Below are 27,796 nucleotides of genomic sequence, written 5' to 3' on the forward strand. Positions count from 1 at the left end.
CTGACATCATCACCTCACAATTATGTAACCCTAAGGATATGATGTCTCATGTACAAAGGAAGATTTAAGCATCATTATAAACTTACTGAATACTCATTGTTTTTCATATTATCAATAATCATTGATCCAAGGTTATCCTTGACTCTCAGATCTAGAATGAAAAGGAATCATGTATGAAACAGGTCATTATGTCCTAGTGAAATTTTATCAATAAATAAAGATGGCCCTATAAGAACACTTACTATATTGTTGTACATGTTCTTGTAATGCATTCATATGATACATTGATCCTAGCCCATGTAGGAGTAGTATGTGATTCTATTGGCATATACATTTTCAAATGTTAATGTTTGACTCAAGGCATGGATTAGCTGTGACCTAGGCTGAACTCAGGAGCATTTCTCCAAAGCTTTTTCATCAGGTCCTGGCTCCAAGTACCTGCCTTGAGTTCCTACCCAGATTTCCTGAATAATGGGCTATAAACTGCAAGATGAAATATACCTTTTCCTTTCCAAGTTGAGTTTTGCCATCATGTTTTGTAACTGCCTAGAGTGTCACTCATCACAAAGGGTAGTGGAGATAAGGTTAACAGTGTTCCATGAAAACAGAAGGCTTTTCTCTATCTCCTGGTCCCAATGGACCAGTTTCTCTCTACCCACTGGGTCCCCCTCACTAGTTCCTGTAGACATTTGAAATAAACACTCTGAGGCATGTTATCCACTATAATTGTATGGCCAGTGTCTGAGGGTTCTTACTTTAACAAGAAAGTAAAGTAAAAGTAAAAGAAAGTAAAGTAAAGTAAAGTTACTTTACTTTAACAAGTTAGAACTAACGTTCTAACTATTAAATTAACACATTTCTAGTAATCTGTGTATTGCCACAAGGCTATGGCTTATCAGTGTGGCATGTTATTCCTTTGACAGCTATATGGTGTTTCCTCAACTTCAGTTTCTCTCTCTGTGTGTATCTTTACTTGGACTTCCTGCCTAGCTTTACTCTGCTAAGTCATTGGCTGAAACAGCCTTGTTCACCAACTAATAAAAGCAACATATATATAGAAGGACATCCCACATCATCTCTACTTTTCTGTCTAATTAAAAAGAAGTTTTCAACTCTAACACAGTAAAATTACATATAACAAAACACTTATCAAACAGAATTATGTATATAACATTCAGTCTATTTGTATTAGGTAAAAACTGAAAAAAATGTTCTATCATTTTTCTTTTCTTTGTGAATCTAAAGTTTTGTATCTTATTTATCTTTTATTATATTATATTTTATTATAACTAAGAAAAACTATAACTATCTGTCTTCAACTCCATCTAAAACCCCAGAAGGATATAATGTTACCTAAATAAACAGAAACTGCATTGTAAACCACTTCCGAAACTCTAGAATTGACAGAGATATCTCACTGCCTGGACAGTGACCCAAAGTTCTTTTCTAAAATTGGGGCATGCTTCTTCAACCTTCATGACAATATTATTTGGCAAACTTTTCTTGAAGCAAGATATTTGAAAGACAGTCTCATTTATATTGGCAGTTGGTCAGTCACTTTCTTTTGTGTCCTGTACAATGCCTAACAGACTCTTTCATGAAGCAGCAAACCAAAGGATTGTCCCACTTTCTTTTGGCAAGTTCAGCAGTCATTTTCCCATGGGTCCTGCATGTCTAGTTTATACAGAATACTGTCAAGCAGTCTAGGCAAGAGAAGGCAAGAGAAGTTTCTTGTTCAAATGTTTAGCAAACTCCATAAAGAGCCTCTTTGATGCCGATTATCCTCTTGAAACAGACTGGTGCCACCAGAAGCAGACATGACTCACTGTTGAAAAATGTGTGAGTTCTTAAAACATTTTGAAGGCCATCTGTAGGTCTTTGAAGTATTTGAAGATTGTTTATCCATCTAAAATATATCATTACATATCTAGAAAATCTAACTAACCTGATGTTAATTTTGAAAATTATAGATGATTATGTATTAATCTGTGTTTTTAACTATTCATTTTACATAAGCTGTATAAACATAATACCTTAGACAAGATATATATATAAAACACATATTTATATATATACATACTTATATATATATGTATATATAATATATATAATATATATTTATATTATATAAATATATATTTTTATATTTATATATAATATAAATTTATATATATAAATATATATTTATATAATATATATATTATTTTTATATATAAATTTTATATATTTTATATATATAAATAATATTTATATATATATTATATAAATATTATTTATATAAATATATATTATATATAAATATAAGAAAATTGGCCTTAAATTTATATCAATAGACCAAAGTCCATGCCTATGTAAAGTATTCATTTCTATATCATATCTCTCCCATTTTTAGAAAGAGATTGACTGTAACTATTAACTGTTTAAAATCAACCCCTTTTAAATGAAAAACATTGATAAATAATCATTTTGGGTACTGTTTTCTCTCAATAACTTCTTGCTGTTTTGGGGGTAAAGTAATTTTAGGCTTCTTGCTCTGTGTACAGAATCGACTTAATTGCTTTTAATTTGTCAAGCAAAGCATATTTCTCAGTATTTAACCAACAAAAAGGCATGGAAAACTAAGCAACTCAGGACTGTTTATGGCGCCAGGTTGTGTTACTACTCACAACTCTATAACCATGACACCTACTGGAAAATAAGGATTATTACACCTAAAACAATTTACCAGACCTCATACCAGGTAAATATTTTATTAATAAATAAATCAATAAACTTGAAAGTTATATAATGGCAAACAACATTACCACGGAAAATTTTAGTATCTAATACTATTAATTGTATTCTGCAAGGCTTATATGGTTATGGTGATACATCAATTTATTGAATATTGGGATTCAGTTTTTCTTCTTCATATTATATCCTTAAGAAAGTGGCTTAATTACAGAGCTAAGAATGAGGCACTTTCAGAAATGATACAAACTAATAGTGAACAGCTAGCTGACAGGATTAATTTCATCAAAAAATCAAAAGTTACCTGAAAAAATTAATACTACTGAAAAGGGCAACATTAATTTGACAGACAAAATTGAATGCATGTCAAAGAATACTGAGAAATTATCTGAAAAAAATCATACTGCTGAATTTGACAATCAAAATTTGTTAAAAAGTTATGATTAGTTAACAGATAGACTATTGCTCCAGGAAGGCAATCTGCACACTATCCAAATAATGTCCAAGGATGAGTTGTTATCTGTAAAGGAAAAGCTTCAGACCTTGGAATCACATGTGCAGAATGAGGACCAGAGGCTATGTGCCTCAGTGAAATCACTAGAAATATATACAGGACAGGAGATTCAGGCTTTACAACAGACAGTAGTTAAAAATTTTGAAACTATTGAGGAAATTAGTGGAGCTTATGAACAGGGAAAGAAGGTACAAGGACAGGATGCAGCATTGCCAGGAGCTGTCAGAGATGACTTACCCAGGGTTTTAACTTCCTACCCCTTCGGTAGGAGAAGCAATTTCCAAAGGAATAAGGAGACATCAAAATACCAAATGTTTTAATTGTAGTAAAATAGAGCACCTGAGAAGGGATTGTAGACAAGTTATTTCTAGGAATAATGTCTCCTCTGGGAATGACAAAAATAAGACTCAGTTTCAGGTATATGTAGAAGGTGTGGCAAGGGCTGAAATTGGACCAACGAATGCAGATCAACAAAAGACAGACAAGGCAACCTTATAACATTGGTAAATTCTTTGAGGGAGCCTCTTGCAGGCTCCCAAGTTATAAGTGGTCTAGTCATTCCTAGTCACTGTGGAGGACATGTCTCACCAGGAAAATTAAAAAAATCTAGAACCTTCTGTCAAAAAACATACTGTTTTGGATGATCGAGTAAACATGAAGGATAAATCAAAAATTATAATAGAAAATAGGAAACACGGTTCAGGGCAGGACTGGAAGCCAAAGTAATTTGGGGGTTTTCTAAAAACACTAAGTGAAAAGCCTAGACTCGTGAAGGCCAAGGAGAAAGAGAGAGGAGTGTCTCAGAAGGTCTGAGAGGCAATGGATGGAATATATCGTGACTGGCCCAGACAAGGCAATCTTGAGAGCCTCCAGAGTGAATTCAGTTGCTGCTGCCAGGGCTCTTAGGCATAGTTGCCATCCTCAGTGACATTAAGCTGTTTGGATAAAAAGATGACAGTCCTGCTTGAAGGCCCAGCCTGTTGGGTTAGAATTCCTGTGGCCACTCCTGACCTCTCATCTATAAAGAGATGGTAAGGTTTTGTGGGGTCTGGAAGAGCAAGGGTAGGAGCTGTTAGAAGGGCATCTCACAGAAGAGGGAAGTGATGATGGGCGATGGCCTGGTGGGTGAGAGGTCCCGTGGGCATCTCTCTGGCTGCCTGGTACAGAGGCTTGGCTGTAATGGAAAAGTTAGGGATCCAAGGGTGAAAGAACCCCAACAGACCCAAAAGTGAGAAGATCTGAGCCCCTGTGGTTAGAGGATATAAATCCCACAGTGCCTGGACCCAGTTAGAAGTGAGGATCTTAGACCCCAGGCTAAGTTGAACACCCAAATATACCACTGTAGGAGAGAAGAGCTGAGCCTTGTTTGGTAAAACTCGATATCCCAGGGATCCGAGGAAGTTTGGGAGTGCAGAGGTGGCCTGTTGGGACAGAGACAATGTAGGACTGAAGAGAAGTAGGTCATCCACATACTGGAAGAGCATGCTGGAACCTGCGTCAAAGTCTGAGAGGATCTCGAGCCAGAACTTGGTCAAAGAAATGGGGGCTGTCTCGAAAACCTTGAGGGAGAATAGTCCATGTAAGCTGTCTGGAGGATTGGGAATCAGGGTCCTCCCAGGTGAAGGCAAGGAGGAAGTAGGAGTCAAAGAGACAGTAAAGAAGGCATCTTTTAGGTTTAGAACTGTAAAGTAGGAGGTGTTAGCAGGGACATTAGACAGGAGATTGTAGGAGTTGTTAATCACTGGGTGAACTGGAATGACTGCCTCATTTATGAGGCAGAGGTCTTGAACTAGGTGGTATGTGCTGGAGTACTTCCACACAGGAAGAATTGGAGTGTTGCAAGGTGAGTCAAAAGGAGTTAAAAGTCCTTCAGATAGGAGACAGGTAATGATAGGCTTAAGGCCTCGGCTGTGGGTTTTAGAAATAGGAAACTGGGGTCTGGAAGGGAAGGATGAAGGGTCTTTAAGGTAAACTAGCACTGGCTGGTGGTGAGTAGCACTCACAGGAGTAGAAGCGTCCCATACTCGGTGATCTACTGAGTAAGGGAGTATAGGGAGAAAACAGACTGAGGTAGGAACCTAAGAGGCTATTAAAGTGAGAAGAAAGTGTGACTCAGTGTGGGGGCTAAAGTGAGTATGGCCCTGAAGTGGCTAAGGATATCTCAACCCAGTAAAGGTGCTGGGCAAGCAGGTATCACTAAAAAAGAATGAGAGAAAAATTGTCCTTCAAGAATACAGGGCAGTGACAAGTTTTAAGTGGGGAGGAACGGGTCCCATCTACCCCCATAACTGAAATTGGTGAGGTAAACTTAAGGCCTGAGTGAGATGTTAGAACAGAATAGGTTGCTCCCATGTCCAAAATAAAAGTAATGGACTTACCCGCTACCTGAAGCTTTACCCTAGACTTGGATAGGGTTACAGAATATACCAAGTCTGGGCAGCGGTAATCCTCTGCAAGGCTGAGAAGTTCAAAGGTTGACACAGTTTTACTTGCAATGTTGATGAGGCTGGACCTCTGTGGCTTGGCACAGAGGACAAGCCCGCATGGGGGCATTGTGATTTCCAGTGTCCAGGTTGCCAGCAGATAGGACATAACCTTGAAGGAGGTGTTGTGCAACATCATGCCACATGACCATTTAGGTCACACTTGAAACAGCTTGCCTGTGAGGTTGACTTAGCCTGGACTCCACCAGGGTAGAGCATTGTGATTAGCTTCCCTTGTCTCCCTTCCTGTGACCTTAGGGCAGCTGCTAAGGCCTGGGCTTACAGATTAGCTGCCTGTTGTCGCCTTGTCTGTCAGGAAGCCTCAGCTGTTTCTTCTCGGGCATTAAAAACTTTAAAGTCCATTTTCACCAATTCCCATAAAAGAGTTTTGGGACTCTCCTCAACTTTTCTTAACTTTTTCCTAATACCTGGTGCTGACTGAGAAATAAAATGGGTAGCCAAGACCGTGGCTCCTACTGGGGAGGCTGGATCTAATCTGGTATATTGGACCATGGTCTCTTGTAACTGATTAAAAAAAAAAATGGGTGAATTTTCATCTACTAGCTGTGTAATCTCTCAGAGTTTGTCAAAATTAACTACCTTTTCCGGACCATTTCCATACCCTGAAGGAGACAACGAACCATTATGTCCCACCTCTGTCAGCCACTTTGGCCAGGCTGGTAGTCCCAGTGTGGTCCTGTGCCTGGTACAGCCACTTCTCCCACAGGGATTGTATTGTCTAGCAAATGAGTCTGGTCTGCGTATTGCCTAGCTGCTACCTAAATTCTATTTTGCTCCTCAGGAGTGAGAGTAGAAGCTTGGATGATATAATAGTCATGCCAGGTTAGATTGTAGGTCTGGGACAAATAACAAAACTCTTTAATATAAGAAGAAGGATTAGTAGCAAAGGAACCTAGCCACTTTTCTATCTGAGAGAGATCTGGAAGAGAAAAGGGACATGAACTTTCGTAATGCCATTGACTCCTGCCACTTCCTGCAGAGGACAGAGAAGGGTGGAGCTATGATGGGATCTGGTATGGAAGGAGACTGGGGAGGATTGGAAGGGGCTCGCCCAGTGCTCAGTGGAGGTCCAAGGGTGGAAAGATGAGTTAGGAGGGGGAGGAGGAGGAGAGGAAGGTGGGAAGTTGGCAAGAGAGGGGGTAGACAGGGAAGGAGAGAAATGTGAAGAGGGGTTGCTTAGTGTGGGCTTGAGGGAGTTGGGGGAGGGACCAGTGCCTCTGGCTGCATGGTCCAGCTGGAATTGTCAGGGTTCTAATTCTCAGATGACAGGGAATTTGGAGGCATTCCAGCCCTAGCGACCAAGACAGGTGCCACGAGACACTGGCTACTGAGGGAGGGGCGCCAGAGCACAGAGCCCCAAAACCATAGACATATGTAAATTCAGCCCATTTGTCCCTACGGCTACAAAAATTTTCTAGGTCCCAAAGGACAGTAAGCTCAAGGCTTCCTTCTGGTGGCCAATGGGTCCCATTGTCAAGATAGCATTGAGGCCAAATCTTAGCACTTAGGGAAATTAGCCATTTGGGACAGATTGTAACGGACAGCCCTGATTTAAAAAGATTTTGTAAGAGACATCCCAGGGGCGACAGTGGATTTGGCTTTGAACTGCAAGTGTCCATTTTAAAGTCTATGCCCAACCGCGTGGTCTAAGTCTATTACAGCACGTTGGCTAAAATAGCTCTTAGGCCTAATGGGGTCATGGAAATTGAATGCTAGGCATCCCAAAAGCAAACAAAGGCCATCTCAGCTAGACCCCATCTTGCCTGTTTAGCCATTGAGACAGTCTCTTGGCATAGGCCCTCAGTTTCCACAAGAGTCTGATAATCAACATAAGTAAGTACGAATGTGTCCCCCCAAAACCCTAGAGTGTAACATGAGGGCCGGCTTGTTGGGGTTTCTGTCCCACCTGGTACCCCACAGCCGACATACCCCAAAGAAAATCACACACAGGACTCCATAAAGTTATAAACTGATTGACCCATTAGGTCAGGCTACTTATTAGCTCTTATAACTTATGTTACCCCATTATCCTTATCTACATTAGCCACATGGCTCCGTACCTTTCTCAGCTGGGCAAGTTACATGCTGCCTCTTCGGTGGTCTGCGCAGGAATGGCAGAGGGAGCTTCCTGCTTTCCAGAATATTCCTGTTCTCATCTCCCCACCTCTACTTCCTGTTTGGTTGACCCACCTATACTTCCTGCCTGGCAAATCAGCGTTTTATTAAAATACATGATTGACAGAATACAGACAATTCTCCCACACCACTATAGCATAGACAACAAAAAAGGGACTCACCAAGACACAGCCACTGTAGCCTGGGAGCCTGTTTTAGTGTTGCATGGAGAGCTCAGATTGTGGACTAAGGGGCTTTCAACATGTTGCCTATGGCCACACTACCCAAAGGGACCTCCAAGATATTAGGAATTTTTCTAACGTGAGTTCTTTGCCGATGCAGAAATCCCAATCAAGCCAAATCACAACAAGCCAAATTAAAAAAATATCCAGGTTTAATGGGATTTCTGTACTCTCAGGTGGCTCTGAGGGGGAACCAGGAAGCAGCAAACACATCCACTGAGGGGGGAAGAAAGAGACCACAAAGAGACTTTCCAGGGGAGCAGTTTATATAGACTGGGGGAATGGTCAAGATTTTGGTGGGCTGTCTTGACCCTCCTCCAGGGAGGGGTCAAGGCTTGGCAGGCACAGGGACAGGGCCTCCAAAGATGGAGGCCAGCGACCGGGACTTACAATACCTTTACCTATGGGACTTCTAGGTTCTTATGTTCTAGATCTATAAGACAAATTCCAGAGCCGTGGTTGACTATCCCCTTTTATCTGTCCTCCCAGTGGACAGAGCTACTCCATCTAGTTAGTAACTCTTGGTTATCTCAGAGATGTGTTTTCTCATTCTGGAAGTGAATTGGATGATGCAGGCCTTCCTATGTCCCAGGAGATAATTTATGATGGTGTCAGAGTTTTATCAAGGCCTTTTAAAGTCTTGTGGGCATGATTTAAGCTTAAGTAGAATTTCATTAAATCTGTCAACAGAAAATAATAGGCCTTCCAAATCAGGCCTTTATCAACTTTACTTATAAAATGGATTCATGGGCCTGGCTAGAAATCTAGTAGACCATTTTGACACATGCCTAATGAACTGAACTTAATCTCTAGAACTCACATAGCAGAAGAAGAGAACTGACTCCTGAATGTCTTTGAGCTCCCCACGGGAATCTGGGAGAGCTACATGCATGGTTGTATGCAAGTATAAATAAATAAATACACAAAGACACATAATTTAATACGTAGATACACATGTATACATACATAAAATGATGACATGAATATAGTAGAACTTTATGTCAGATAGAATATACTTTAACTAATCATGTTTTTTTTTGAAAATAAAAGCAAACTTCAATTAAACTTTAAAAATAAGATTTGAAAGGCAATGGAGAACTAACGATCAAAGCAATTATGAAATATTTGAAACAAATATTTCAAATAAAGGAATAAAATGAAGTACCCTGCATTCTTTCCTCTGCAGTACTAGCTGAGGCTGCATGTGAGCTGAGGATGAGGGTTCCCTCAGTCAATGAAGTGGACCTCTACTTTGGAGAGAAAACTAGTTTTCTAAGTCCTATATGAGACTAGATTTGTAGATTAGGTATGCGAAGATAATTTAATTCATATATACAAAATAATTTGATCATATTTACTCTCTAAATACCCTCCTTTATCCTCTCCCACAGACTCAGTTCTTCTAAGGCATGAATAATCATCTTGCATTCATGTGTTTCTGTGTTACTGTGGCCCTCTGAGTCTCATTAGTGTTGAACACATGAGCAAGAGTTGAATGTTAGTTACTGGATGACAGGAAACATACTGATGTCTGTGCCAATGAAGAAAAGGACTCCTCCACTAACATCCGTTGACTGTCAGTAGCTCCTCAGGGAAGAGCAAGCATTACTTTGACTACCCACCCCCATACCATTCACAAAGAAATGATGATGGCCTGAAATTTTTTTTATTATTATTATTATTTTGATATTTATTGAGCTTCCCTCTCTGCCTTTCCCCTCCCTCCTTCAGCCCTCCCCCAAGGTCCTCATGCTCCCAGTTTACTCAGGAGATCTTGTCTTTTTCTACTTCCCATGTAGATTAGATCTATGTAAGTCTCTCTTAGTGTCCTCATTGTTGTCTAAGTTCTCTGTGGTTGTGATTTGTAGGCTGGGTTTCTTTGCTTTGTGTTTAAAAACCACCTATGAGTGAGTACATGCGATAATTGTCTTTCTGTGTCTGGGTTACCTCACTCAAAATAATGTTTTCTAACTCCATCCATTTCCCTGCAAAATTCAAGCTGTCGTTATTCTTTTCTGCTGTGTAGTACTCCACTGTGTAAATGTACCACATTTTCCTTATCCATTCTTCGGTCGAGGGGCATTTAGGTTGTTTCCAGGTCCTGGCTATGACAAACAATGCTGCTATGAACATAGTTGAGCACATGTCCTTGTGGCACGATTGAGTATCCTTTGGATATACACCCAAAAGTGGTATTGCTGGGTCTTGAGGAAGGTTGTTTCCTAATTTTCTGAGAAATCACCACACTGATATCCAAATGGTCTGTACCAGCTTGCATTCCCACCAGCAATGCAGGAGTGATCCCTTTACCCCACAACCTCTCCAGCATAAGTTGTCATCCGTGTTTTGATCTTGGCCATTCTTAGAGGTGTGAGATGGAATCTCAGAGTTGTTTTGATTTGCATTTCTCTGATGACTAAGGATATTGAACATTTCCTTAAGTGTCTTTCAGTATTTTAGATTCCTCTGCTGAGAGTTCTGTTTAGGTCTGTTCCCCATTTTTTATTGGATTATCATTCATTTTAATGATCAATTTCTTGAGTTCTTTGTATACTTTGTAGATCAGCCCTCTGTACAATGTGGGGTTGGTGAAAATCTTTTTCCATCCTATAGGCTGTCATTTTGTCTTGTTGACCGTGTCCTTTGCTTTACAGAAGCTTTTCAGTTTCAGAAGGTCCCATTTATTAATTGTTTCTCTCAGTGTCTGTGCTGCTGGGGTTATATTTAGGAAGAGGTTCCCTGTGACAATGTGTTCAAGAGTACTTCCCACCTTCTCTTCTAGAAGGTTCAGTGTAGCTGGCTTTATGTTGAGGTCTTTGATCCATTTGGACTTGAGTTTTGTATTTTCAGTCTTTAATCCCAGCACTTGGAAGTAGATTTGTGTGTTCAAGGAAAGCCTGGTTTATATAGCTAGCTTCAGAACTGGTAGCACTGCATTAGTAAGACCCCATCTGAGGTGTTGCAACTGGCCAGCTTAAGACACCTGGCATGAGGCAATGCTTCAAAGAGTACTTCATTAACCCAATATCAAAGTCAATTCTGACACATATCTTAAAGATGTAAACAAAAAGAAATGAAAAAGAAAACAGAAGTTTTGTTTCTTTCTTTTTTTTTTTTTTTTTTTTGAGGTTTTCTCTGAAGAGTTGATATTTGTGTCTGGGAACACAGGTGCTGTGTTTGCCCCTCAGCAAAGCACTTTTGCGGTTGGTTGGTCTCCTTCCTGTCGTTTTATCTTCTCAGGACTGTGTGATGGTCTCAGTCTGTGATTAGTGGTCCTTTTATTGGATGTTTCTGGGGCCTTGCTCTTTTCCTCCTTGTTCACGGTTTCCTTCATTTCCTTTCCTCTGACTCTGTTATTTGATGATCTTTGCGATCGTTGAATCCTTGCAGCTATATTCTGAGTCTGCTTCCTAGCTTTTTCAGCTGGCAGATCACATCCTGCTGCTTTGGTAATCTGAACAGGAGTGCCCTGAAATTTTTGTAAGTGTTGTACATGCAACTACAGGTATTGTGTGGGATGATTACACATCAGGTAGTCTGTTAGACCCGCCTTCCAGTGGATATCCACACCCGACTTGGGCGCGCGCCTTCCCGAACTCAGGCCCATGAGAATGGATGATTGTCCTGAGGGTTTAAAACAAACACACACAAAAAAGAGACCTTTGCTCATTTACCAAGAGTAAATGGCAACTTTATTAAATTCAAGTCGGGTATTTATACCAGTGGGCAACTGGGATCAAAAGGGCAAGGCCTCCTCCCAACAGAAGCAGGAAAAGAAGATTAAAGGCCCCCGGCGCCTCAGGGAGAATCAGTTGGGGGAGGCAGGCTATCGGCCCACTGCTAGAACCTAGCAGTTCAGGTGGAATCACCATAACAAAGAGAGCCAGGTTCTTCCTAAGCTAACCCCTCAAACCAGTGCTAGTGCAGAATCTCCAGGGAGCTGGAGGTCACACGGCCCTGCGAATCGCCAGGAGAAGGGAAAAAGACCTTGGTAGCTACAGTAGTCTACAAAAGAGAGTGTTCTCTCCTATTCTTAGGTTCTTCTTTTTCACATTCACTTTATTAGGATGTTCTTTATGCTCCACTAAGACTTGGAGGAGAGGATAGATATGTCTCATTGAGTATAAACACTAGAAATGTTCCTTATTCTCACTTTGACCAGTTGTGAGCCTGTGTTAAATGCTGACCACTGCAAAGGGAATTTAGTAAACAAGATAATGAACAGCAACCAATTTGCATGTAGAAAGATAAACATGTAGATTGTTTAGCCTGGTGTTAGGTGTTGATTTATTCCATAGTGTATTTATTGTGCTGTGCCATAGTTCCTGTACCCTACTTTCTGCAGGACATTTGTGATGGATACATCTTGGATTTTGTCATAGACCTTTTCTGTGCCTCCTAAAAGAATCAGAAGATTTCTGTCTTTTAGTCTATCTATCTTGAATTATGCTTGTGTCTTGATCAAAGATGATTAAAAATTAATGCATTTTCACATTCTGTTTGCAAATATTTTATTGGAAGTTTTTGTGACTTGTTCATCAAAGGTATAAACTTTTTTTTTTTTTCTATTGGGGCTTTTTCTGGTTTTGGACTAGAATTTGAAAGTGTCCTTGATTTTCCATTTTTCAGAAGAGTTTGTGAATTACAGTTTGTTAGTCTTTCGATGTTAGACTTTCTTGAAAGTTCTCATAAAACCCTTCCCAGAACTCATCTAAGTATTTTTAATTTAGGTGATTTTTATAATTTTTTCAACTGTTGAGATTATAATATAATAAAATATAATTCAACATGTTTCTCTTTCCTTCTGTTCTTTCAAATCCTCCTATATTCTCCACCCTGCTCCCTTTCATATTCATGCCTTTTTAAAATTTTGTTAGATACATGTATATTCATATAAACATATATTCAATTTCACTTGTTCAGTCTGTATAATATTGCTTGTATGTATGAGATTTTAGGAAATACAAAGCCTCATTTGATTATGTAAATTGGATCAAATATTTTATCTTGATTCAACTTTAGTAGGCTGTAAACAACTAGAAATTTACTCATATCTTTTAGGTGTTCTGGTTTGATAGAATATAATTTTTAAGGTATTCTTATGAATATATACATTTCCTCAGTGTCTGTTTTAATGTATTCTTTTTAAACTCTTCTTTTATCAGTTTGTATACTTTCTTTTTGTTAGTTTAGATGAAATTTTGTTAATCTTTTCAAACAAACAGTTCTAATTTCATTGATTCTTTTATCTTTCCATTCTTTTTCAGGAATTTCAACCCTGATTATCATCATCTCTTACCGTCTATATTTTTGTGGATACTGCTTGATTTGTCCTTTTATTTTTAAAGTCTCTTCAACATATTTCTTCCATTTCTACATCTAATCATTATAAAGATCAGTCACTTTCTTAGATCAAAATATTCAATATGTTATATGTCTTACATGTTTTTGGAGCTATTGGAGATGAGATGGCTTATTAAATTTTTCTTACTAATGGCTCACTTATTATGGATAGAAATACAAATTATTCCTGGACATCTACTTTGTATCCAGAAATTTTATAAAATAAATAAAAGTATTTACTTTTAACAGTTCCATTTTGCTTTTCTGTAATCTTGAGGGTTTTCTAGACATGAAGAATATATCATTTGAAAATAGGAATAATTTTACTTCCTGATATCAAATTTGGATTTTGATTTCTTTCTTGGACACAATTTGTCTGCCTACACTTCCAGGATTACATTGAATAGTGATGGTAGTAGACTTTATCTTGATTTAGACCTCAGACAAAATGCCAACTTTTCCACCTTCAATGTTGTCTGAGTGAGAGTTGTTACTGCTGTGAAGACAAGTGACCACTTCAACTCTTAAAAATGAAAACTTTTAACTGGGGTGACTCACTTACAATCTCAGAAGTTCAATCCATTTTCATCATAACAGGGAGAATGGCAGCGTGCAGGCAGACATGGGCCTGGAGTAGCAGCTAAACAGGCAACAGGAATTCTACTAAGACACAGGAGAGTATCCTGAACATAGGCAAATTCAAAGCCCTTTCTGACAATGACACACTTCCTCCAACAAGGCCACACTTCCTAATTGTGCCAGTCCCCATGAGATTATGGGACCAATGGCCTTCAAACTACCACATTCTCTGCCCCCATGAGCAATTTTAGTAGAACTTCAAAAGGTCCCACAGTCTATCACTATCTCAACAATACTTTAAAGCCCAAAGTTCAGAGTCTCTTCTGAGATTCATTAAATATCTTAACTGGAATTACCTACAATAATCAAAATCAAAAAGGAGATCACATAATTCCAACATACAATGGCACAGTATATGTACTACCATTCCATAACACAAGTAAAGGAAACATAACAAGGAAATACTGGACCAAAGCAAACCAAAAACCAATTGGAAAAACTCAAAACTCTGCATCTCTATGTCTGATGTTGAAATGTTCTTTAGATCTCCAGTTCCATTCAGTTTTGTTGACTACAACACATTTCTTTCTCTTAGGCTGGTTTCACTCCCTGTTAGCAGCTCTCTGTGGCAAGTGTCTTATAACTCTGGCATCTCTAACATCTTGGGTTTTCCAAGGCAATGGAGGCTTCAGCTTAACAGCTCCAAGCAATGGCTTCTCTGCTAGGCCTCCATTTGGGGATAATCCTGACACATGCCTAGCCTCAGAGACTTTCTTTATGTGCAAAGGCAAATTCTGTAAGCTGTTTCTCCTACTCTTACCTCTAAAACTAGAACCATGTGACCAAAGATGCCAAGTTCTGCTGCTTACTGGGACTGGGACATGCCCCCTTGTTCAATTACATCTTCTCCAGCTTACTGTCCTTCACTGCCTAAGCTTGGCTGTCCTGACACATGCTCTGTAGACCAGCACCCTCAAACTCAGAGGTCTGCCAGCCTCTGACTTCTTGAGGTTGAAGTTAAAGGTGTGCCTTCATCACAACCAACACTAGGCTTTTCTTAGGCTCTTTCACACAAGTCAGAAACTTAGTTGGGTGGGATCTTGCCTTGAGGTCAACATTCTCTCTTTCTTGATCAGTTTATCGTTTTGAACACAGGACTTAGCTCCATTCCACTTCCTGGTGCTCTTTTTTCTCCTCAAAATTTATATTTTGCAACTTACCCTAATCAACTTATACCTTTTTGTTATGTATCTTCATTGCAGTTACCAGTAATAACTGCACTACAGCGCCTATCCTCGGTCATTTTCAGATTTCCTCTGAAACAGAGTTAATTCAATACTCTTCACTTTAGAATCAGGCATACTTTTTGGACAAGGGCAAAAGACAGCCACTTTCTTCACCAAAACATCAAAATACCAGTCTCTAGGTCACACACTACCATTTTTTTTTTCTCCTCTGAAACTTCTTGATCCCCAGAGTTCATCAAATCACATTCAGTATTACTGTCTTCCATGCTCCTACTAGTATGTCCTACTAAGGAGTACTTAACGCATTTCACTGTTTTTCTAACTCAAACCCCTAAAATCCATATTACTTCAAAAAAAAAAAAAACACATAGTGAGGTCTATCATAGCAATAGCCTCGTCCCTGGTACCAGCTTCTGTCTTAGTTAAGGTTTCTATTGCTGTGAAGAGACACCATGAGTACAACAACTTTTTCAAATGAAAATATATAATTGGGATGACTCACTTGCAGTTTCAGAAGTTCAGTACATTGTCATCATGCTGGAGAGCATGACAGCATGCAGGCAGACATGGTGCTAGATAGTAGTTGAGAGTCCCACCTCTTGCAGACAATAGGAAATTGACGGAGACACTGGGCAGTATCCTGAGCACAGGCAACCTCAAATCCTTCAACCAAAGTCATGCACTTCCTCCAATAACGCCATACTCTCTCTAACAAAGCCACACCTTCTAATAGTGCTGCTCTCTATGAGATTACAGAGGCCAGTTACACTCAAACTACCACAATTGTAATGGCAGCTTCATGTTGAAAACATATGACTAAGTTGATTTCCTTCCGTAACAAATTCATTCAAAGTTTTTTTTTTTTTTATCACCAAGGGATATTAAATTTTGGTAAGAATATTTTCTCAGCATCTATTGTAAAAATGGTGTCCTGGTTAACCAGTCTAGTAATGTGATATGTCATTGTTATTGACATGTATGTTTTTTACTTTGTTTGGATCCCTGCAGAAATCTCATTTTATCTTGTGAGGGATCTTTTTACAGTGTTGTTGAATCATTTAACAAATGTATTCTTGACAATTTCTGCCCTACGTTCATCAGGGACACTAACCTGTAGTATTCTTTAATTCTTATGTATCAGTCAGGTTTGTAGATCAATGTAATCTGGGTTTTATGAATATGTTTCAAAGAATTCCTTTGTCTTCACATTTCTTGTTTTCTTAAAACCTATTATTTTTCAAATTCTTTGTAGAAATGAAAACTGAAGATGTAAAGTCATTAGCTCCTGGGCTGACTTGATGGAGAAAAGTTCTTACTACATCAGCCATGCTATTAACTCTTTCTATGGTCAATATCTTGCTCATTTTTTCTTGCTTTTGTAATTTATTATTGCATCGTTTTTCCTTGTATTCCAAAACGAGTTTTTCCATTCCTGTAATGCTAGATAAAATGTGTTATTGACCATCCATCTTTTTACTACTCTTAAATCTTGTCTTTCTCTTTTACATTTTTACCTTGTCTGGATAACAGTTTATAAATTTAATCATGTCAGAAACGTAATATTTTTATTGATCTTTTGTAATGTTTTCTTGTGAATATATTACTTACTTTGTTTGGATATTTAGATTTATTTCCACTAAGGAAGTGAAACTGATGTGGAAGAAAAAATCCAAATAACCTTGACTGAAGTGGAAGAGAAACTGTTGGGAAGAAACTCATCAGTTGCCAGGTTCTGTTAAAGGAGAGACTCCTGTTGCTAGGTTCATGAATCTAGAACTTAGTTTAACAAATAATGGATGTATGTTCCCTTGTTCATTTTCAAAGAAAAACCTTTGTTCCTAAGATGGTTTTTATTAATGTTTTGTGAAAAAGACCATAACCAGGAAGGAACATGGGAATCACTTCACCTGATGGTAAGTCTTCAGAAAATTTTCAAGGGACAGAAGCACAAATATTTAAGAGGTGAATAAATACCTCCCTTGATTTCTAGACAACAATTCATAATTGGGTATGGAATTTCCTTTAGATATTTTCCACTCTCTTTTACTTTATTATAGAGATTCTAGAGTTTTTAGTGTGATTTAATACATCTTAAATTATAGAGCTATGGTAGTAAATTGATTAGCTAGTGATGATTTGAGGCTCAGAAAAGAAAAAAATAAGCTAAAAGAATATATCTAAGTGCTAACATGAAATCTAGATTGTTATTGTCGTACCAAATTTTGAATGAAAAATTGTATCATTTTTTAGAGTTGTGGATACTAGAATATTTAAAACAGTTATTTAATAAATGCAAGATTCAGCTTCCTCACTTTTTCTATAAGTTTTGTTTCTTAACATGCCTACGATTATAGTTTTAGTAATTAATTCTGATGTATTTTTCTTGGCACAAAAACAGCAATGACATATTTTTTAATAAATAATTCTTTCCTCTACATGAGAAATACACTTTCTATAATAATTATCAAATATAAATCAAAGCATTTTTAGATAGTAGCCAACATGTCAGGATTTTAATCATGGTTTCATGGTACTGTCCTTAAATGTCATTTACGGATGCATTTACTTATGTAGGTGCTTAGCACTCTATGCTCATTAACTAATTTTTCAAAATAATAATATACTAAAGATGATGGTACTCAAGAAGAAAGATTGCACATTTGGTAAAATCAATGACCCAAGAGCATAAAGACATGAGAGTGAATCTCTGAAACCTATATAAAAAGCCAGGTCAATGACCTCAGCTTGCAGTGTCAGCAATGAGGAGGCAGAAATATGGAAGCTGCTAAGGCTTTCTGGCCAGAAATTCTTCCATCGTTAACAAGTACCATATCTGTGATCAACACTGTGTCAAAAGTCAAGATGGATGAGGCCCTAGGAATGATATCCAAAGCCAGTTCTCAGCTTCTATAAACACAGACACACATGCACACACAAACACACAACACATATTCATATATATACACATGCTTAAATAAATACAAGCAAGCAAATAATGAACCAATAAAAAATACTAAACTTTAGAATGAACTGCACAAATAAAATAAATATCTTCTGAGGTCTCACTAGCCAGGATAAACTGTGCTATCCAAACATATATTGGCATCCGCACAGGATTCTTATTCACAGTATTGTACACACTCATGTGCAACAATATTTTTTTTCAAAATGGAAAATACAAATGAGAGTAACTTTTAACCTAAGAAGTTTCTGTCACCCACAAGTATGACAAAGCAAGGAAGGAAAGAAGCTTACAAATGTACTCAACGAGCAGGACAGTGTTGGAAGAAGACTACTGTGTGTGTGTGTGTGTGTGTGTGTGTGTGTGTGTGTACGAAAGCAAAGACAATCGTATTGGTTCAGCTAAGGAAATCCACAGTTGCTGTGTTGCTGTTGAGGGAAGGTTTAAAATTAGAACATTCAGAAACAATGTGGAAATGAGAGCAAGTTATTCAAAATTGTGAATATATTAAGAGTTAGGAGAGAATTAGAAACATATTTGTACAGGGGCAAAGTGTATTCTACCACAATTAAAGAAAATTACCCAAGCACCGTGTTGAAAGACCTTAGAACAAAGACTAATTGATTAGCCAGTCCTCTGTTCATTTGTTCTCTAAGCTGCCTTTATCCTGATTTACATATGGCTATGGCTGCCCTTCTTTTCTGTTTCTTTTAGCCCTGCTGGTCTGATGGATCAACTCTGCCACAAGACATACCACAAAAGGCCAGTGCTGCACACAACTGGACCAACTGAGGACTAGGAGAGCGAGGTTTTTCTCCTGTTCCTCCTTTGTTCTTTAATAGGACATACTGACTGTGGATGGAGTCCTGGTCCATGATAGAATTATGGTTTTTCAGCTCTGCCTGTGGATGCTGCACTTTCTTTCTGCATGGTCACCAACTGTACATGCTAAGTACAGTAGCCCTCCTGAAGTAGTGATACCCGTGAGGGTCACTGATACTAGGACACATGATAGTTCTCTAGGGTGGCTGTCCTATGGCCTGCACTTTGGAGGAGAGAGACACATTATCACCATGAAACCCACAAAATACTTTATATCCAGAAACTTCTTACTGCTCACCTACACTGACCAAGGTGATCTCCACACAGAGCAGCCTTTTGTGAAGACTGACTGCTATTACCACGGCCATGTAGATGGAGACCCAGAGTCCACCGTCATTATTAACACCTGTTTAGGGAGTTTGCAAGGCATGCTAGAGATAAATGGCACAGCTTATGAAATCATGCCAAAGAATCTGACCTCCACATTTGAACATCTCATATACAGAATAGACAGGGAGGACTCAGAACTACGCTCCATGAGATGTGGGTTAACAGACGAAGAGATAACACGACAAGTGAGGATTCAAGAAAGCCAAGAGTTCACACTAATGCAAAGCCACTATGAGAACTGGTGGACCCATCACAAGTATCTTGAATATTTTGTGGTGGTAGATAATCAACGATATGTTTATACAGCAAATAATGTCACAACCTGCATGCTAGAAATGTTTGAAATTGTCAATGGACTAAATGGTTATTATCTTCAGATAGATGTTAGTGTGATTATGACTACACTGCAAGTTTGGACCCAAACAAACGAAGTCAATGTAACAAACGGTATAGGCAAAGTCCTGGGTGACTTCTGCAATTGGAAGAATAGAGTGTTTGGCAATGTCATTAGACATGATCTTGCACATCTTTATGCCATGCAAAGTTATGGTGAAAATTTAGGGCTAGCTTATGTGGGTACAGTTTGCAGATCAAGTAATTGTGCAGTTGAGAGTTTCATGTCTAGTAATTTATCAGACATGTCATTCATTATAGCACACGAGATGGGTCATAATTTGGGTATGTATCATGATAATAAATACTGTACATGTGGGTTAAAAAAATGTATAATGGCCTCATCAAAATCTAATTCCCCTAAGTTCAGCAACTGCAGTTATCAGCAGATGCTTTCCAGGATTACCGGAAGAACTTGTTTGAATAATTATCCAGATATAGTCGTAACCATGAACCTCACCTTCTGTGGGAATAATGTGGTCGAGGAAGGAGAGCAGTGTGACTGTGGATCCTTGGCATCCTGTCTTCATGATCTGTGCTGCAGCGAAGGCTGTGTGTTTAAACCTAATGCTGAATGTGCTCGAGGGCTTTGCTGCAAAGACTGCAAGTTCAAACCACCAGGAACAGTGTGTAGAAGACAGAAGAATGAATGTGACCTTCCAGAGTGGTGCAATGGTACTTCAGCTGAGTGTCCAGAAGACGTGTACAAGAAAGATGGAAGCCCTTGCGGGGGTGATGGCTATTGCTATAAAATGGAATGTCCTAAACGGGAAGAACACTGTCAGAGGCTGTTTGGCAAAACAGCCAGGAGTGCAAATAAGGATTGCTATGTGAAAATGAACAAACAGGGTGACCGTTTTGGTAACTGTGGTAACGATAGCCATAACTACCAAAGATGCGATGATGCTGATGTACTCTGTGGACGCATTCAGTGTGAAAATGTAACAGAGATTCCACTTAGGAGAAGCCATGAAACAGTGCATTGGACTCACCTCAATAATGTCAACTGCTGGAGTATGGACTATCATTTTGGAATGACATTAGAAGACAGCGCAGCAGTGACAGATGGGACAGGTTGTGGCAAAAATCAATTATGCATTAACAGGAAGTGCGTTAATAATTCTGTTTTATTAAGTAACTGTACAATATTGCAGTGCAATATGAAAGGAGTCTGTAACAATAAACATCACTGCCATTGTGATGTCAACTGGGAGCCACCACACTGTCTACGGAGTGGCTTTGGAGGTAGTATAGACAGTGGACCTCCTCCAAAGATATCTCCTAGGAAGTCCAAGGTGGGTAAGCTCATACCAGGTTTTTTAGTTCTTTTTTTTTTGGTTTTGTTACTTCTTTTGATATTCCTAATTACAAGAGAGAAATTCCGTCACAAATCCAGGGAAAATTTATACTCAAATACTGAACCTGGCATCGATGACAAAAATGAACCTGGCATCGATGGCAAAAAGGAACCTGACATCGATGACAAAAATATCAAGTAAAAGAGATAATGACAAAATATTTACTCTACCGAAAATCCATCATGTATTAGTTTGTAGACTTCTGAACATAGAAATATCACTGTGTGTGTAAGAAATTCCAGACCAGAAATCCTGGAGACCTCCTTGTTTGAATATCAAAACAATTCACCATCAAATAAAAGAAGAATCTACCACATTTATATTTTCTTTATTATAATCAACATTTTGCCTCATTTTTAATAGAATTAATATCTGTTGGTGATGATTATAGGTTCCATCAAGGTCCTCTGTATATATTTCTTTACATTTGTTTTCTCTCACATCTAAACCTCTTCCCCTTTGCATTCTGCTCTGTCACTTAGAGAGAAGGAATCTCCAAATTCAGTTTTCTTGTGGCAATTTCTGTCTGCTAGAATCTACCCGTAAGGAGAGCCAGAGTGAGTTCTGAAAGTTGAGAAAGTGGTTTGAGGTGAGGTTCACAGCATGGTTGCTGGTGTCTCAGCTCTCATCTGGATGGTATCATTTGCCCTCACTCTGCACATGATTTTTAACACGGGTTTGAAAACTCACCAACAAACCTGTTCTAGTTAAGGTTACTATTGCTATTATGAAACACCATTACCAAAGCAAGTCAGGTCTAAAATGGATTCATTTGACTCTTGTTTTTTATCATTATCCATCATATGAGAAGGTCAGGACAGGAACTCTAAAGGAGCAGGAATCTGGAGGCAGGAATTGAGGCAGAAGCCAAGAAGGAGTGTTGTTTACTGGCTTCGTCCTCCTGCCTTGCACTGCCTGCTTTCTTATACAAACAAGCATCAACAGCCCAGAAGTGGCACCACCGAAGGAGAGCAAGGATATTTCCATCCATCAGTAAATGAGAAAATATTCTGCAGACCTCTCTGCAGCTTGATCTTATGGGGGCATTTTCTCAGTCAAGGTTTTCTGCCCAGATGACTATACCTTGTGTCTGATTAATATAAATTTAGCCAGCTCAAAGCCATTGTCAGCTCTAGAGTGTCAGCAGAACTAGGAAACACACATCTAGAAGTCTGGTCTCTGAGCCATCTACTGCCAAGGAAAGCATTCAAAACTATGAATGACTATCACATCTACTTCCGTTTGATCTTTAGTCCCTGGATAGAGAGCCACACAATTCAGCTGGTGTGCTGGTCAACACAAGGATGAGTATTTCTAATGATGGAAACGTACCACACTTTACTCCTATGTTGAAATCTGACTCTCATCATTTCCCTTTACTAATATGGAAAGATAATTTAAACTAGGCTATTATTTATTTTAAATCTATATCTAAAAATAGTAAGTCATGATGCTCAACAATTACTCACCTTCATGACAAAATAAAGTCATGAGGATATTGACAAATTTGTGTCCAGTTAAATAAATAGAAGCGAATCTTGTATTCTTTTGAGATAAAATTAAAATTCCTTATTAAATGTTTTTAAAAATTATATGCAGAGAAAAGCATGTCCTCAAATCAATTTCTGGTTCCCAGACTAATCTAACTACTCATCCTGCACAATAACCATGCTTTAGGCTTCTCCAAATACCATCCTATGTGCATCTACCCATAGGTCCCTTCTAGGCTGTCTCCAAAACACGACTCCATATCAAGAGTCTAGCCTAGTTACTCTTTCTGATCGTGCTATTTGTATTTTTCTTCAGTATACTTTATCTAGCCCTGGCGCCATTAGCAGTTGCCAAACCCAGTCTGGACACCTCTGCTTTTGCAATAGGTGGACTCTAGATTTCTGGCAAGTACCACATCTCATGTTGTGTGCCCAACATAATCTGACCAAACAAGCCTGCACTATGTTGAAGGTTGAGGCTTCTGAAAAGGCCTCCTATCCCGCAACCAACCTTTGGTCCCATCTGAGCCAACTCTCAATACCACACAAGTTACCCAGACTCCTCTTCCAGACTGTAACCTAAGCTAGTTCACCTAATTTCTTATCAAAGCCTTTTCTGCAACACATCAGATTTGCCCAGGTTCCACAGCAAACGCAAAGAACCTCTAGAGTTGGGCCAGGAACCTCCCTGCCTATCCTACAATCCTTATGACTCTCCCATGACATTTTTAAACTTGCCCTGAAGCCACAAATACCCTCAGACTCAAAGCTTGGAAGAGAAAGCACATCCTGGAAATTAGTCCATTACCCACTGTCCACCTCATTTCATTCCTTACAAGCCATTTCCAATATCTAGATTCAACCAATATGCCACAACAAACTCAACACTAACAAAAGAAGTCCACGTGCCCAGATGTTATTGGCACAGTATCAACAGCATTAATGATCAAGCCATTGCTGCCTCTCCAAGTCCTAGAGGCCCTGAAGAAGTCTTTGTAAATGTGAATTGGTTAGATAAACTCTGTAATAAAGAATATATATAAAAAATCATAAAATCCATTTAAGAAACATGAGGATTTTTTTAAAAAAGAATAAACTGCTCAATCAAATTACAGAGAAAGAACATAAGGAGACTAAACCCTTAAGAGATACCCAAGGAAACACAAACATAAGATTAACAGATATGAAGAAGTCAATTCAGGACTTGAGAACAGAATTTAATCGAGAAATAGAAAGATTAAAAAGGACATTTGCAGAAAAGAAGGTATCCTTGAAAAACTCAATAACTCAACAACAAAACTCAAAGAAACGCCTTACTTAAAGAATGAATCAAGCAGAGGAGAGAAGATCAGAGTTTGAAGATAAAGCAGAGTATGTAGGCCAAATCAGCAAGGAACATAATTTTTGAATACAAGAAAGGAACACACAAGAAATGAGAAATGCCATGCAACACCTTTAAATATGAGAGACCATGAAAAACACCAAACCTTTGAACTAGAGACATAGATGAGGCTTAGTCCCCTCTGGACCATTTTCCTCTTCTTCCTTGTTCAGCTTACTGTCTTGTGAAGGGAACAGTTGGAGCTGAGACGTGTGAGGGAATGCCACAAAACTTCTTTTGTTCCTCTATGTAATATTCATTTGGGTACCAAAGAAGCTTCCCCTGCACTGGGGTCACAGAAACATAAACCAAATACCACAAAGTAAAGGTAATAATAAGCATTTTAGGTTCCCCATGTTCTAAGTACTAAGTTTTAAGGTCATTGCCTACTTGCCTCTAGACACTGAGTTCAAATGTTCCCTCCAAGGAAACCAAGAACCAATTTCTTTAATGAACTTTCAAAACTCCATAACTTGACTAGTGGAATATTGGAGACTAGAGTCTACAAAATTACCACTTACCAGGTAGGGGCATGGGAATTAGAAAAATAGTAAAGAGAACACAGACACAAGTGAAATTAATAAAACATAAAACATAGGATAGTACAGGGGAAAAGTTCCAATGAACACTGAAATTTATCTGTGTTTAATTTTCCATACATTTTATACCCCAATAAAAGAGGGGGAAGAAGAAAAAAGACTCCTTTAACATGGTACAAATAAGAACTAGAATAGTTACTTGCCTCAATACTATGAGCCAAAAAGTCATTAGCATTCTGCTGTTTAGACAGTAAATCCTACCCAAGACCAAATATCCTGAAGGCAGTCACTTTCAAGGTCAAGCCTTCTGTTTCAAAAGAAGGAGCAGAAGTATGCTTGAGTATCCTGACTATTGGTCAGAGTGGAGTACGTAGGCGGAGACTGCTTCCTCATTCCCAACTACCCAGACCACAAAATAATCCCTCAGAAACTATATTATTTGCAATACTCTTTGGCCAATAGCTTAAGTGTATTGCTAGCTAGCTCTTACATCTAAAATTGACCGTGTATGCACTATCTTAATGTCAAAAAGGCCAAGTAACCACACTCTAGATCAAAATGTACGACCCTAGTTGTTGCCAACAATTTTGTGCAACCTCAAACTTTCTGACCTTCAGACAGGGTGAAAATAGGCTCACAGTTTTGAGCTTTCAAAGAAGTTTTTAAACCTTTTGTTTTAACCATATGCTTAATGATATTTGCATAAAGAGCAAGTTCCTTTGAACCACACTGTTCTGTTTCTGTTGGAACACGACACTCATTTCTCAGAAGTTCCTTGATTACCTGTCCCTCCCAGGGGCTCTCCTATTGGGTCTGCAGCATCCTTACACAGAAGCCTATCTTCTTCAGTCCCAATACACACCTACTTCAGGTTCTTATTTGTGATGCCATCCAATCAGGGTCCAGTCTCAACTCAGGTTCAGATTCTTGGTTGGGGAGGCGACCTCAGCACAAGGCAAACTTCTGACCACCAAGTGAATTGCACTCAAGTGATCCTGAATAGCTCAGGCCATCTGTATTCATACTCAAACAGACTTTTTATTACAAGGGTTACATGAACACCTTTATTTTTGCCTTCTATCTTTCACTTTAACAAATACATCATAATTTAAGGAATACATCAGGATTACTATGAAAGCCCACATTGCACTCCTTTATGCTTCCCCAAATACTCCTTCCTTCACCCTGCACAACCTTTTTCTACACATAGATATCAAGTCAGATCTCCTGTTTTCCCAGCGCTCAGTCAACTGGCAGCTACTTGCAGTTACCAAAATAAAAAGCAAAACACATGGGCTCAGTGCTTGAAGGATAACAATACTCAAACCAAGAAAATTCTTTCATGTCTGCAAGATATGTTTTTATACAGTTCTCTTTTCCTACAAGAGGGTCCCTTGTCTCAATCTCTCTGAAAAAAAAAAGGCAGACTTTGACGAAGCACTCTTTTCCCATTTCACTAAACCAACCATACTTAAGCTCTTATGCATGGTAAAGTTGGATCTATCCATCCTACATTTTGCATTGTATTTTTTTTTCCTATTGGAGCATACCAGATTCTACCAATGATTCTATGCTTGGTGTTCAAGAAACTTACTCTCAACAGTTGGCACTATGTGTATTCCCTAAGCCTTTTCCCTCTTCTGTGTATGCATGCTCTACTCTCCCTTCTAGAACTGTGAGATATGCTTAATGCTCCAAGTGTTGCTTTCTTATATGTACCTAATTACCTCCTTTGAGTCAGAAAAGCTACCTGGATTGAAGTTAGTAATTCCAAACAAGAGATTTGAGAAGCATTAACCCCCTGCTGAATTTTAGGGGAAAACGTTTGAAAAGGAACTTATTTTCCAGTGGGAAATTACAACTGTTGCTTGTGTGACTGACAAAGCAACACGAAAAACTGCCCAAGGAATCGCCAACACAATGAGACAGAAGAGAGCCTGCAAGTTGCATCAGTTTTGCAAATTCCTACACTGGTCTGTGGACTGATAGTGAAGTTCAGCCATTCACATTCTGTTTTTGGGACGTGCTGCCCTCAGGCACAAGCCTGCCTATAAACCTAGCAAGCTTGCTCCACTAGCCCTCTTTTTGCCTGGCTCCTGCATCCAGACAGATCTTGTGGATTCTGGTGTAAGCTGTTGTAAGTCATACTTCTGTTTATTAAAGCTGTATATTTTGTATCAAGATAGTCTGGGGACTTTTCTTTGCCAATCGCCCTGCAGCTTCAGTGGACTACTGCTCCTTGCCAAGTGAGAGAGTATTTCCACAGCTGCCTTGCTCAAGGAAACCCACTGGACAGGGAGTCAGATGCTGATCTGAGACTATGCTACATTGCTCCTGGAACAGACACTGCTTTTCACATTAGCCTTAAAGAAAATATAACATCTAGGAATGAACCTAATTATGAGGGCCTGGAGATATTCGCCTATTTCACCTTGACTGGAAGTCAGAGAGTTCAAGCTTATTTTTTCTCTTTTAAAGTTGTTTAAAAACAGATATGGCTACAAACAAGAGATTCTGTCCTGTGGTTACTTAGTATTTTCACTATAGAGGTAGATATGCTCTACGTGAACCAAAGGTCAGAGAATTCAAGTCTGTTCTCTATATCATGTTTCTGAAGTCTGTTGCATCCACCCTCCCCTTTTGGAGTGAAGTACATAAGCATGTGGAAATAAACAGAGACAGATTCAGAATTCAGTATTCACTGAACTTCCCTCCTGATGCTGTTATGTTTTTCTGCTTCTTATTTCTCTCGTGTCTCTGTTCCTTTTGCTTAATAAGTCTAATCCTCCCACTCCTATCCTGGAATGTAGAAATTTCATAGAGGCTGTTCCTCAGTAGATAGCCCTGCAATGTGTGGCTTAGGATGCAGGACAGATAAGGCATGGACTCGGGGTCAGTGGTACAGAGGAATAACGTGAGGAACTCCATGAATAGAATATTGCATCACAGGTGCAGAGGTGACAGTTGACTGCTCAAAGATAGACAATAATACATTAATAAAGGAAGAAAGGCAAGGGATGAAATATGGGAGTAAAATTGTATATAATTGCAAATGTGGGGACAAGGAAAGAGTATTCCACTGTCTGTACATCTGCTTGGATGTATTTTGATAGCCAGAGAACCTGGGGTGGAGCAGAAACAAAGCAGAGATTTTTTTAGAGTTTGTAAATATTATGCTCTCTACCCC

At 38.9% G+C, this 27,796-nt stretch overlaps 1 protein-coding gene and 1 pseudogene across 1 annotated transcript; both read left to right on the forward strand.

Annotated features, from left to right (window-relative positions):
* The window catches only part of LOC125413976 (disintegrin and metalloproteinase domain-containing protein 26A-like), a 29,669-nt pseudogene extending 10,605 nt beyond the window's left edge, over positions 1-19,064 (forward strand).
* A 52-nt stretch (positions 19,065-19,116) lies between these two features.
* Positions 19,117-21,515, forward strand: LOC148118325 (disintegrin and metalloproteinase domain-containing protein 26A-like). The gene has a single exon (XM_087901002.1). It carries the CDS (start codon positions 19,121-19,123, stop codon positions 21,338-21,340), a length of 2,220 nt encoding a protein of 739 aa, XP_087757128.1. The 5' UTR covers positions 19,117-19,120; the 3' UTR covers positions 21,341-21,515.
* The last annotated feature ends 6,281 nt before the right edge of the window (positions 21,516-27,796 follow it).

The sequence above is a fragment of the Myodes glareolus genome, chromosome 23, assembly GCF_982192425.1.
Source record: "Myodes glareolus chromosome 23, mMyoGla1.1, whole genome shotgun sequence".
Classification (NCBI taxonomy): Eukaryota; Metazoa; Chordata; class Mammalia; order Rodentia; family Cricetidae; genus Myodes; species Myodes glareolus.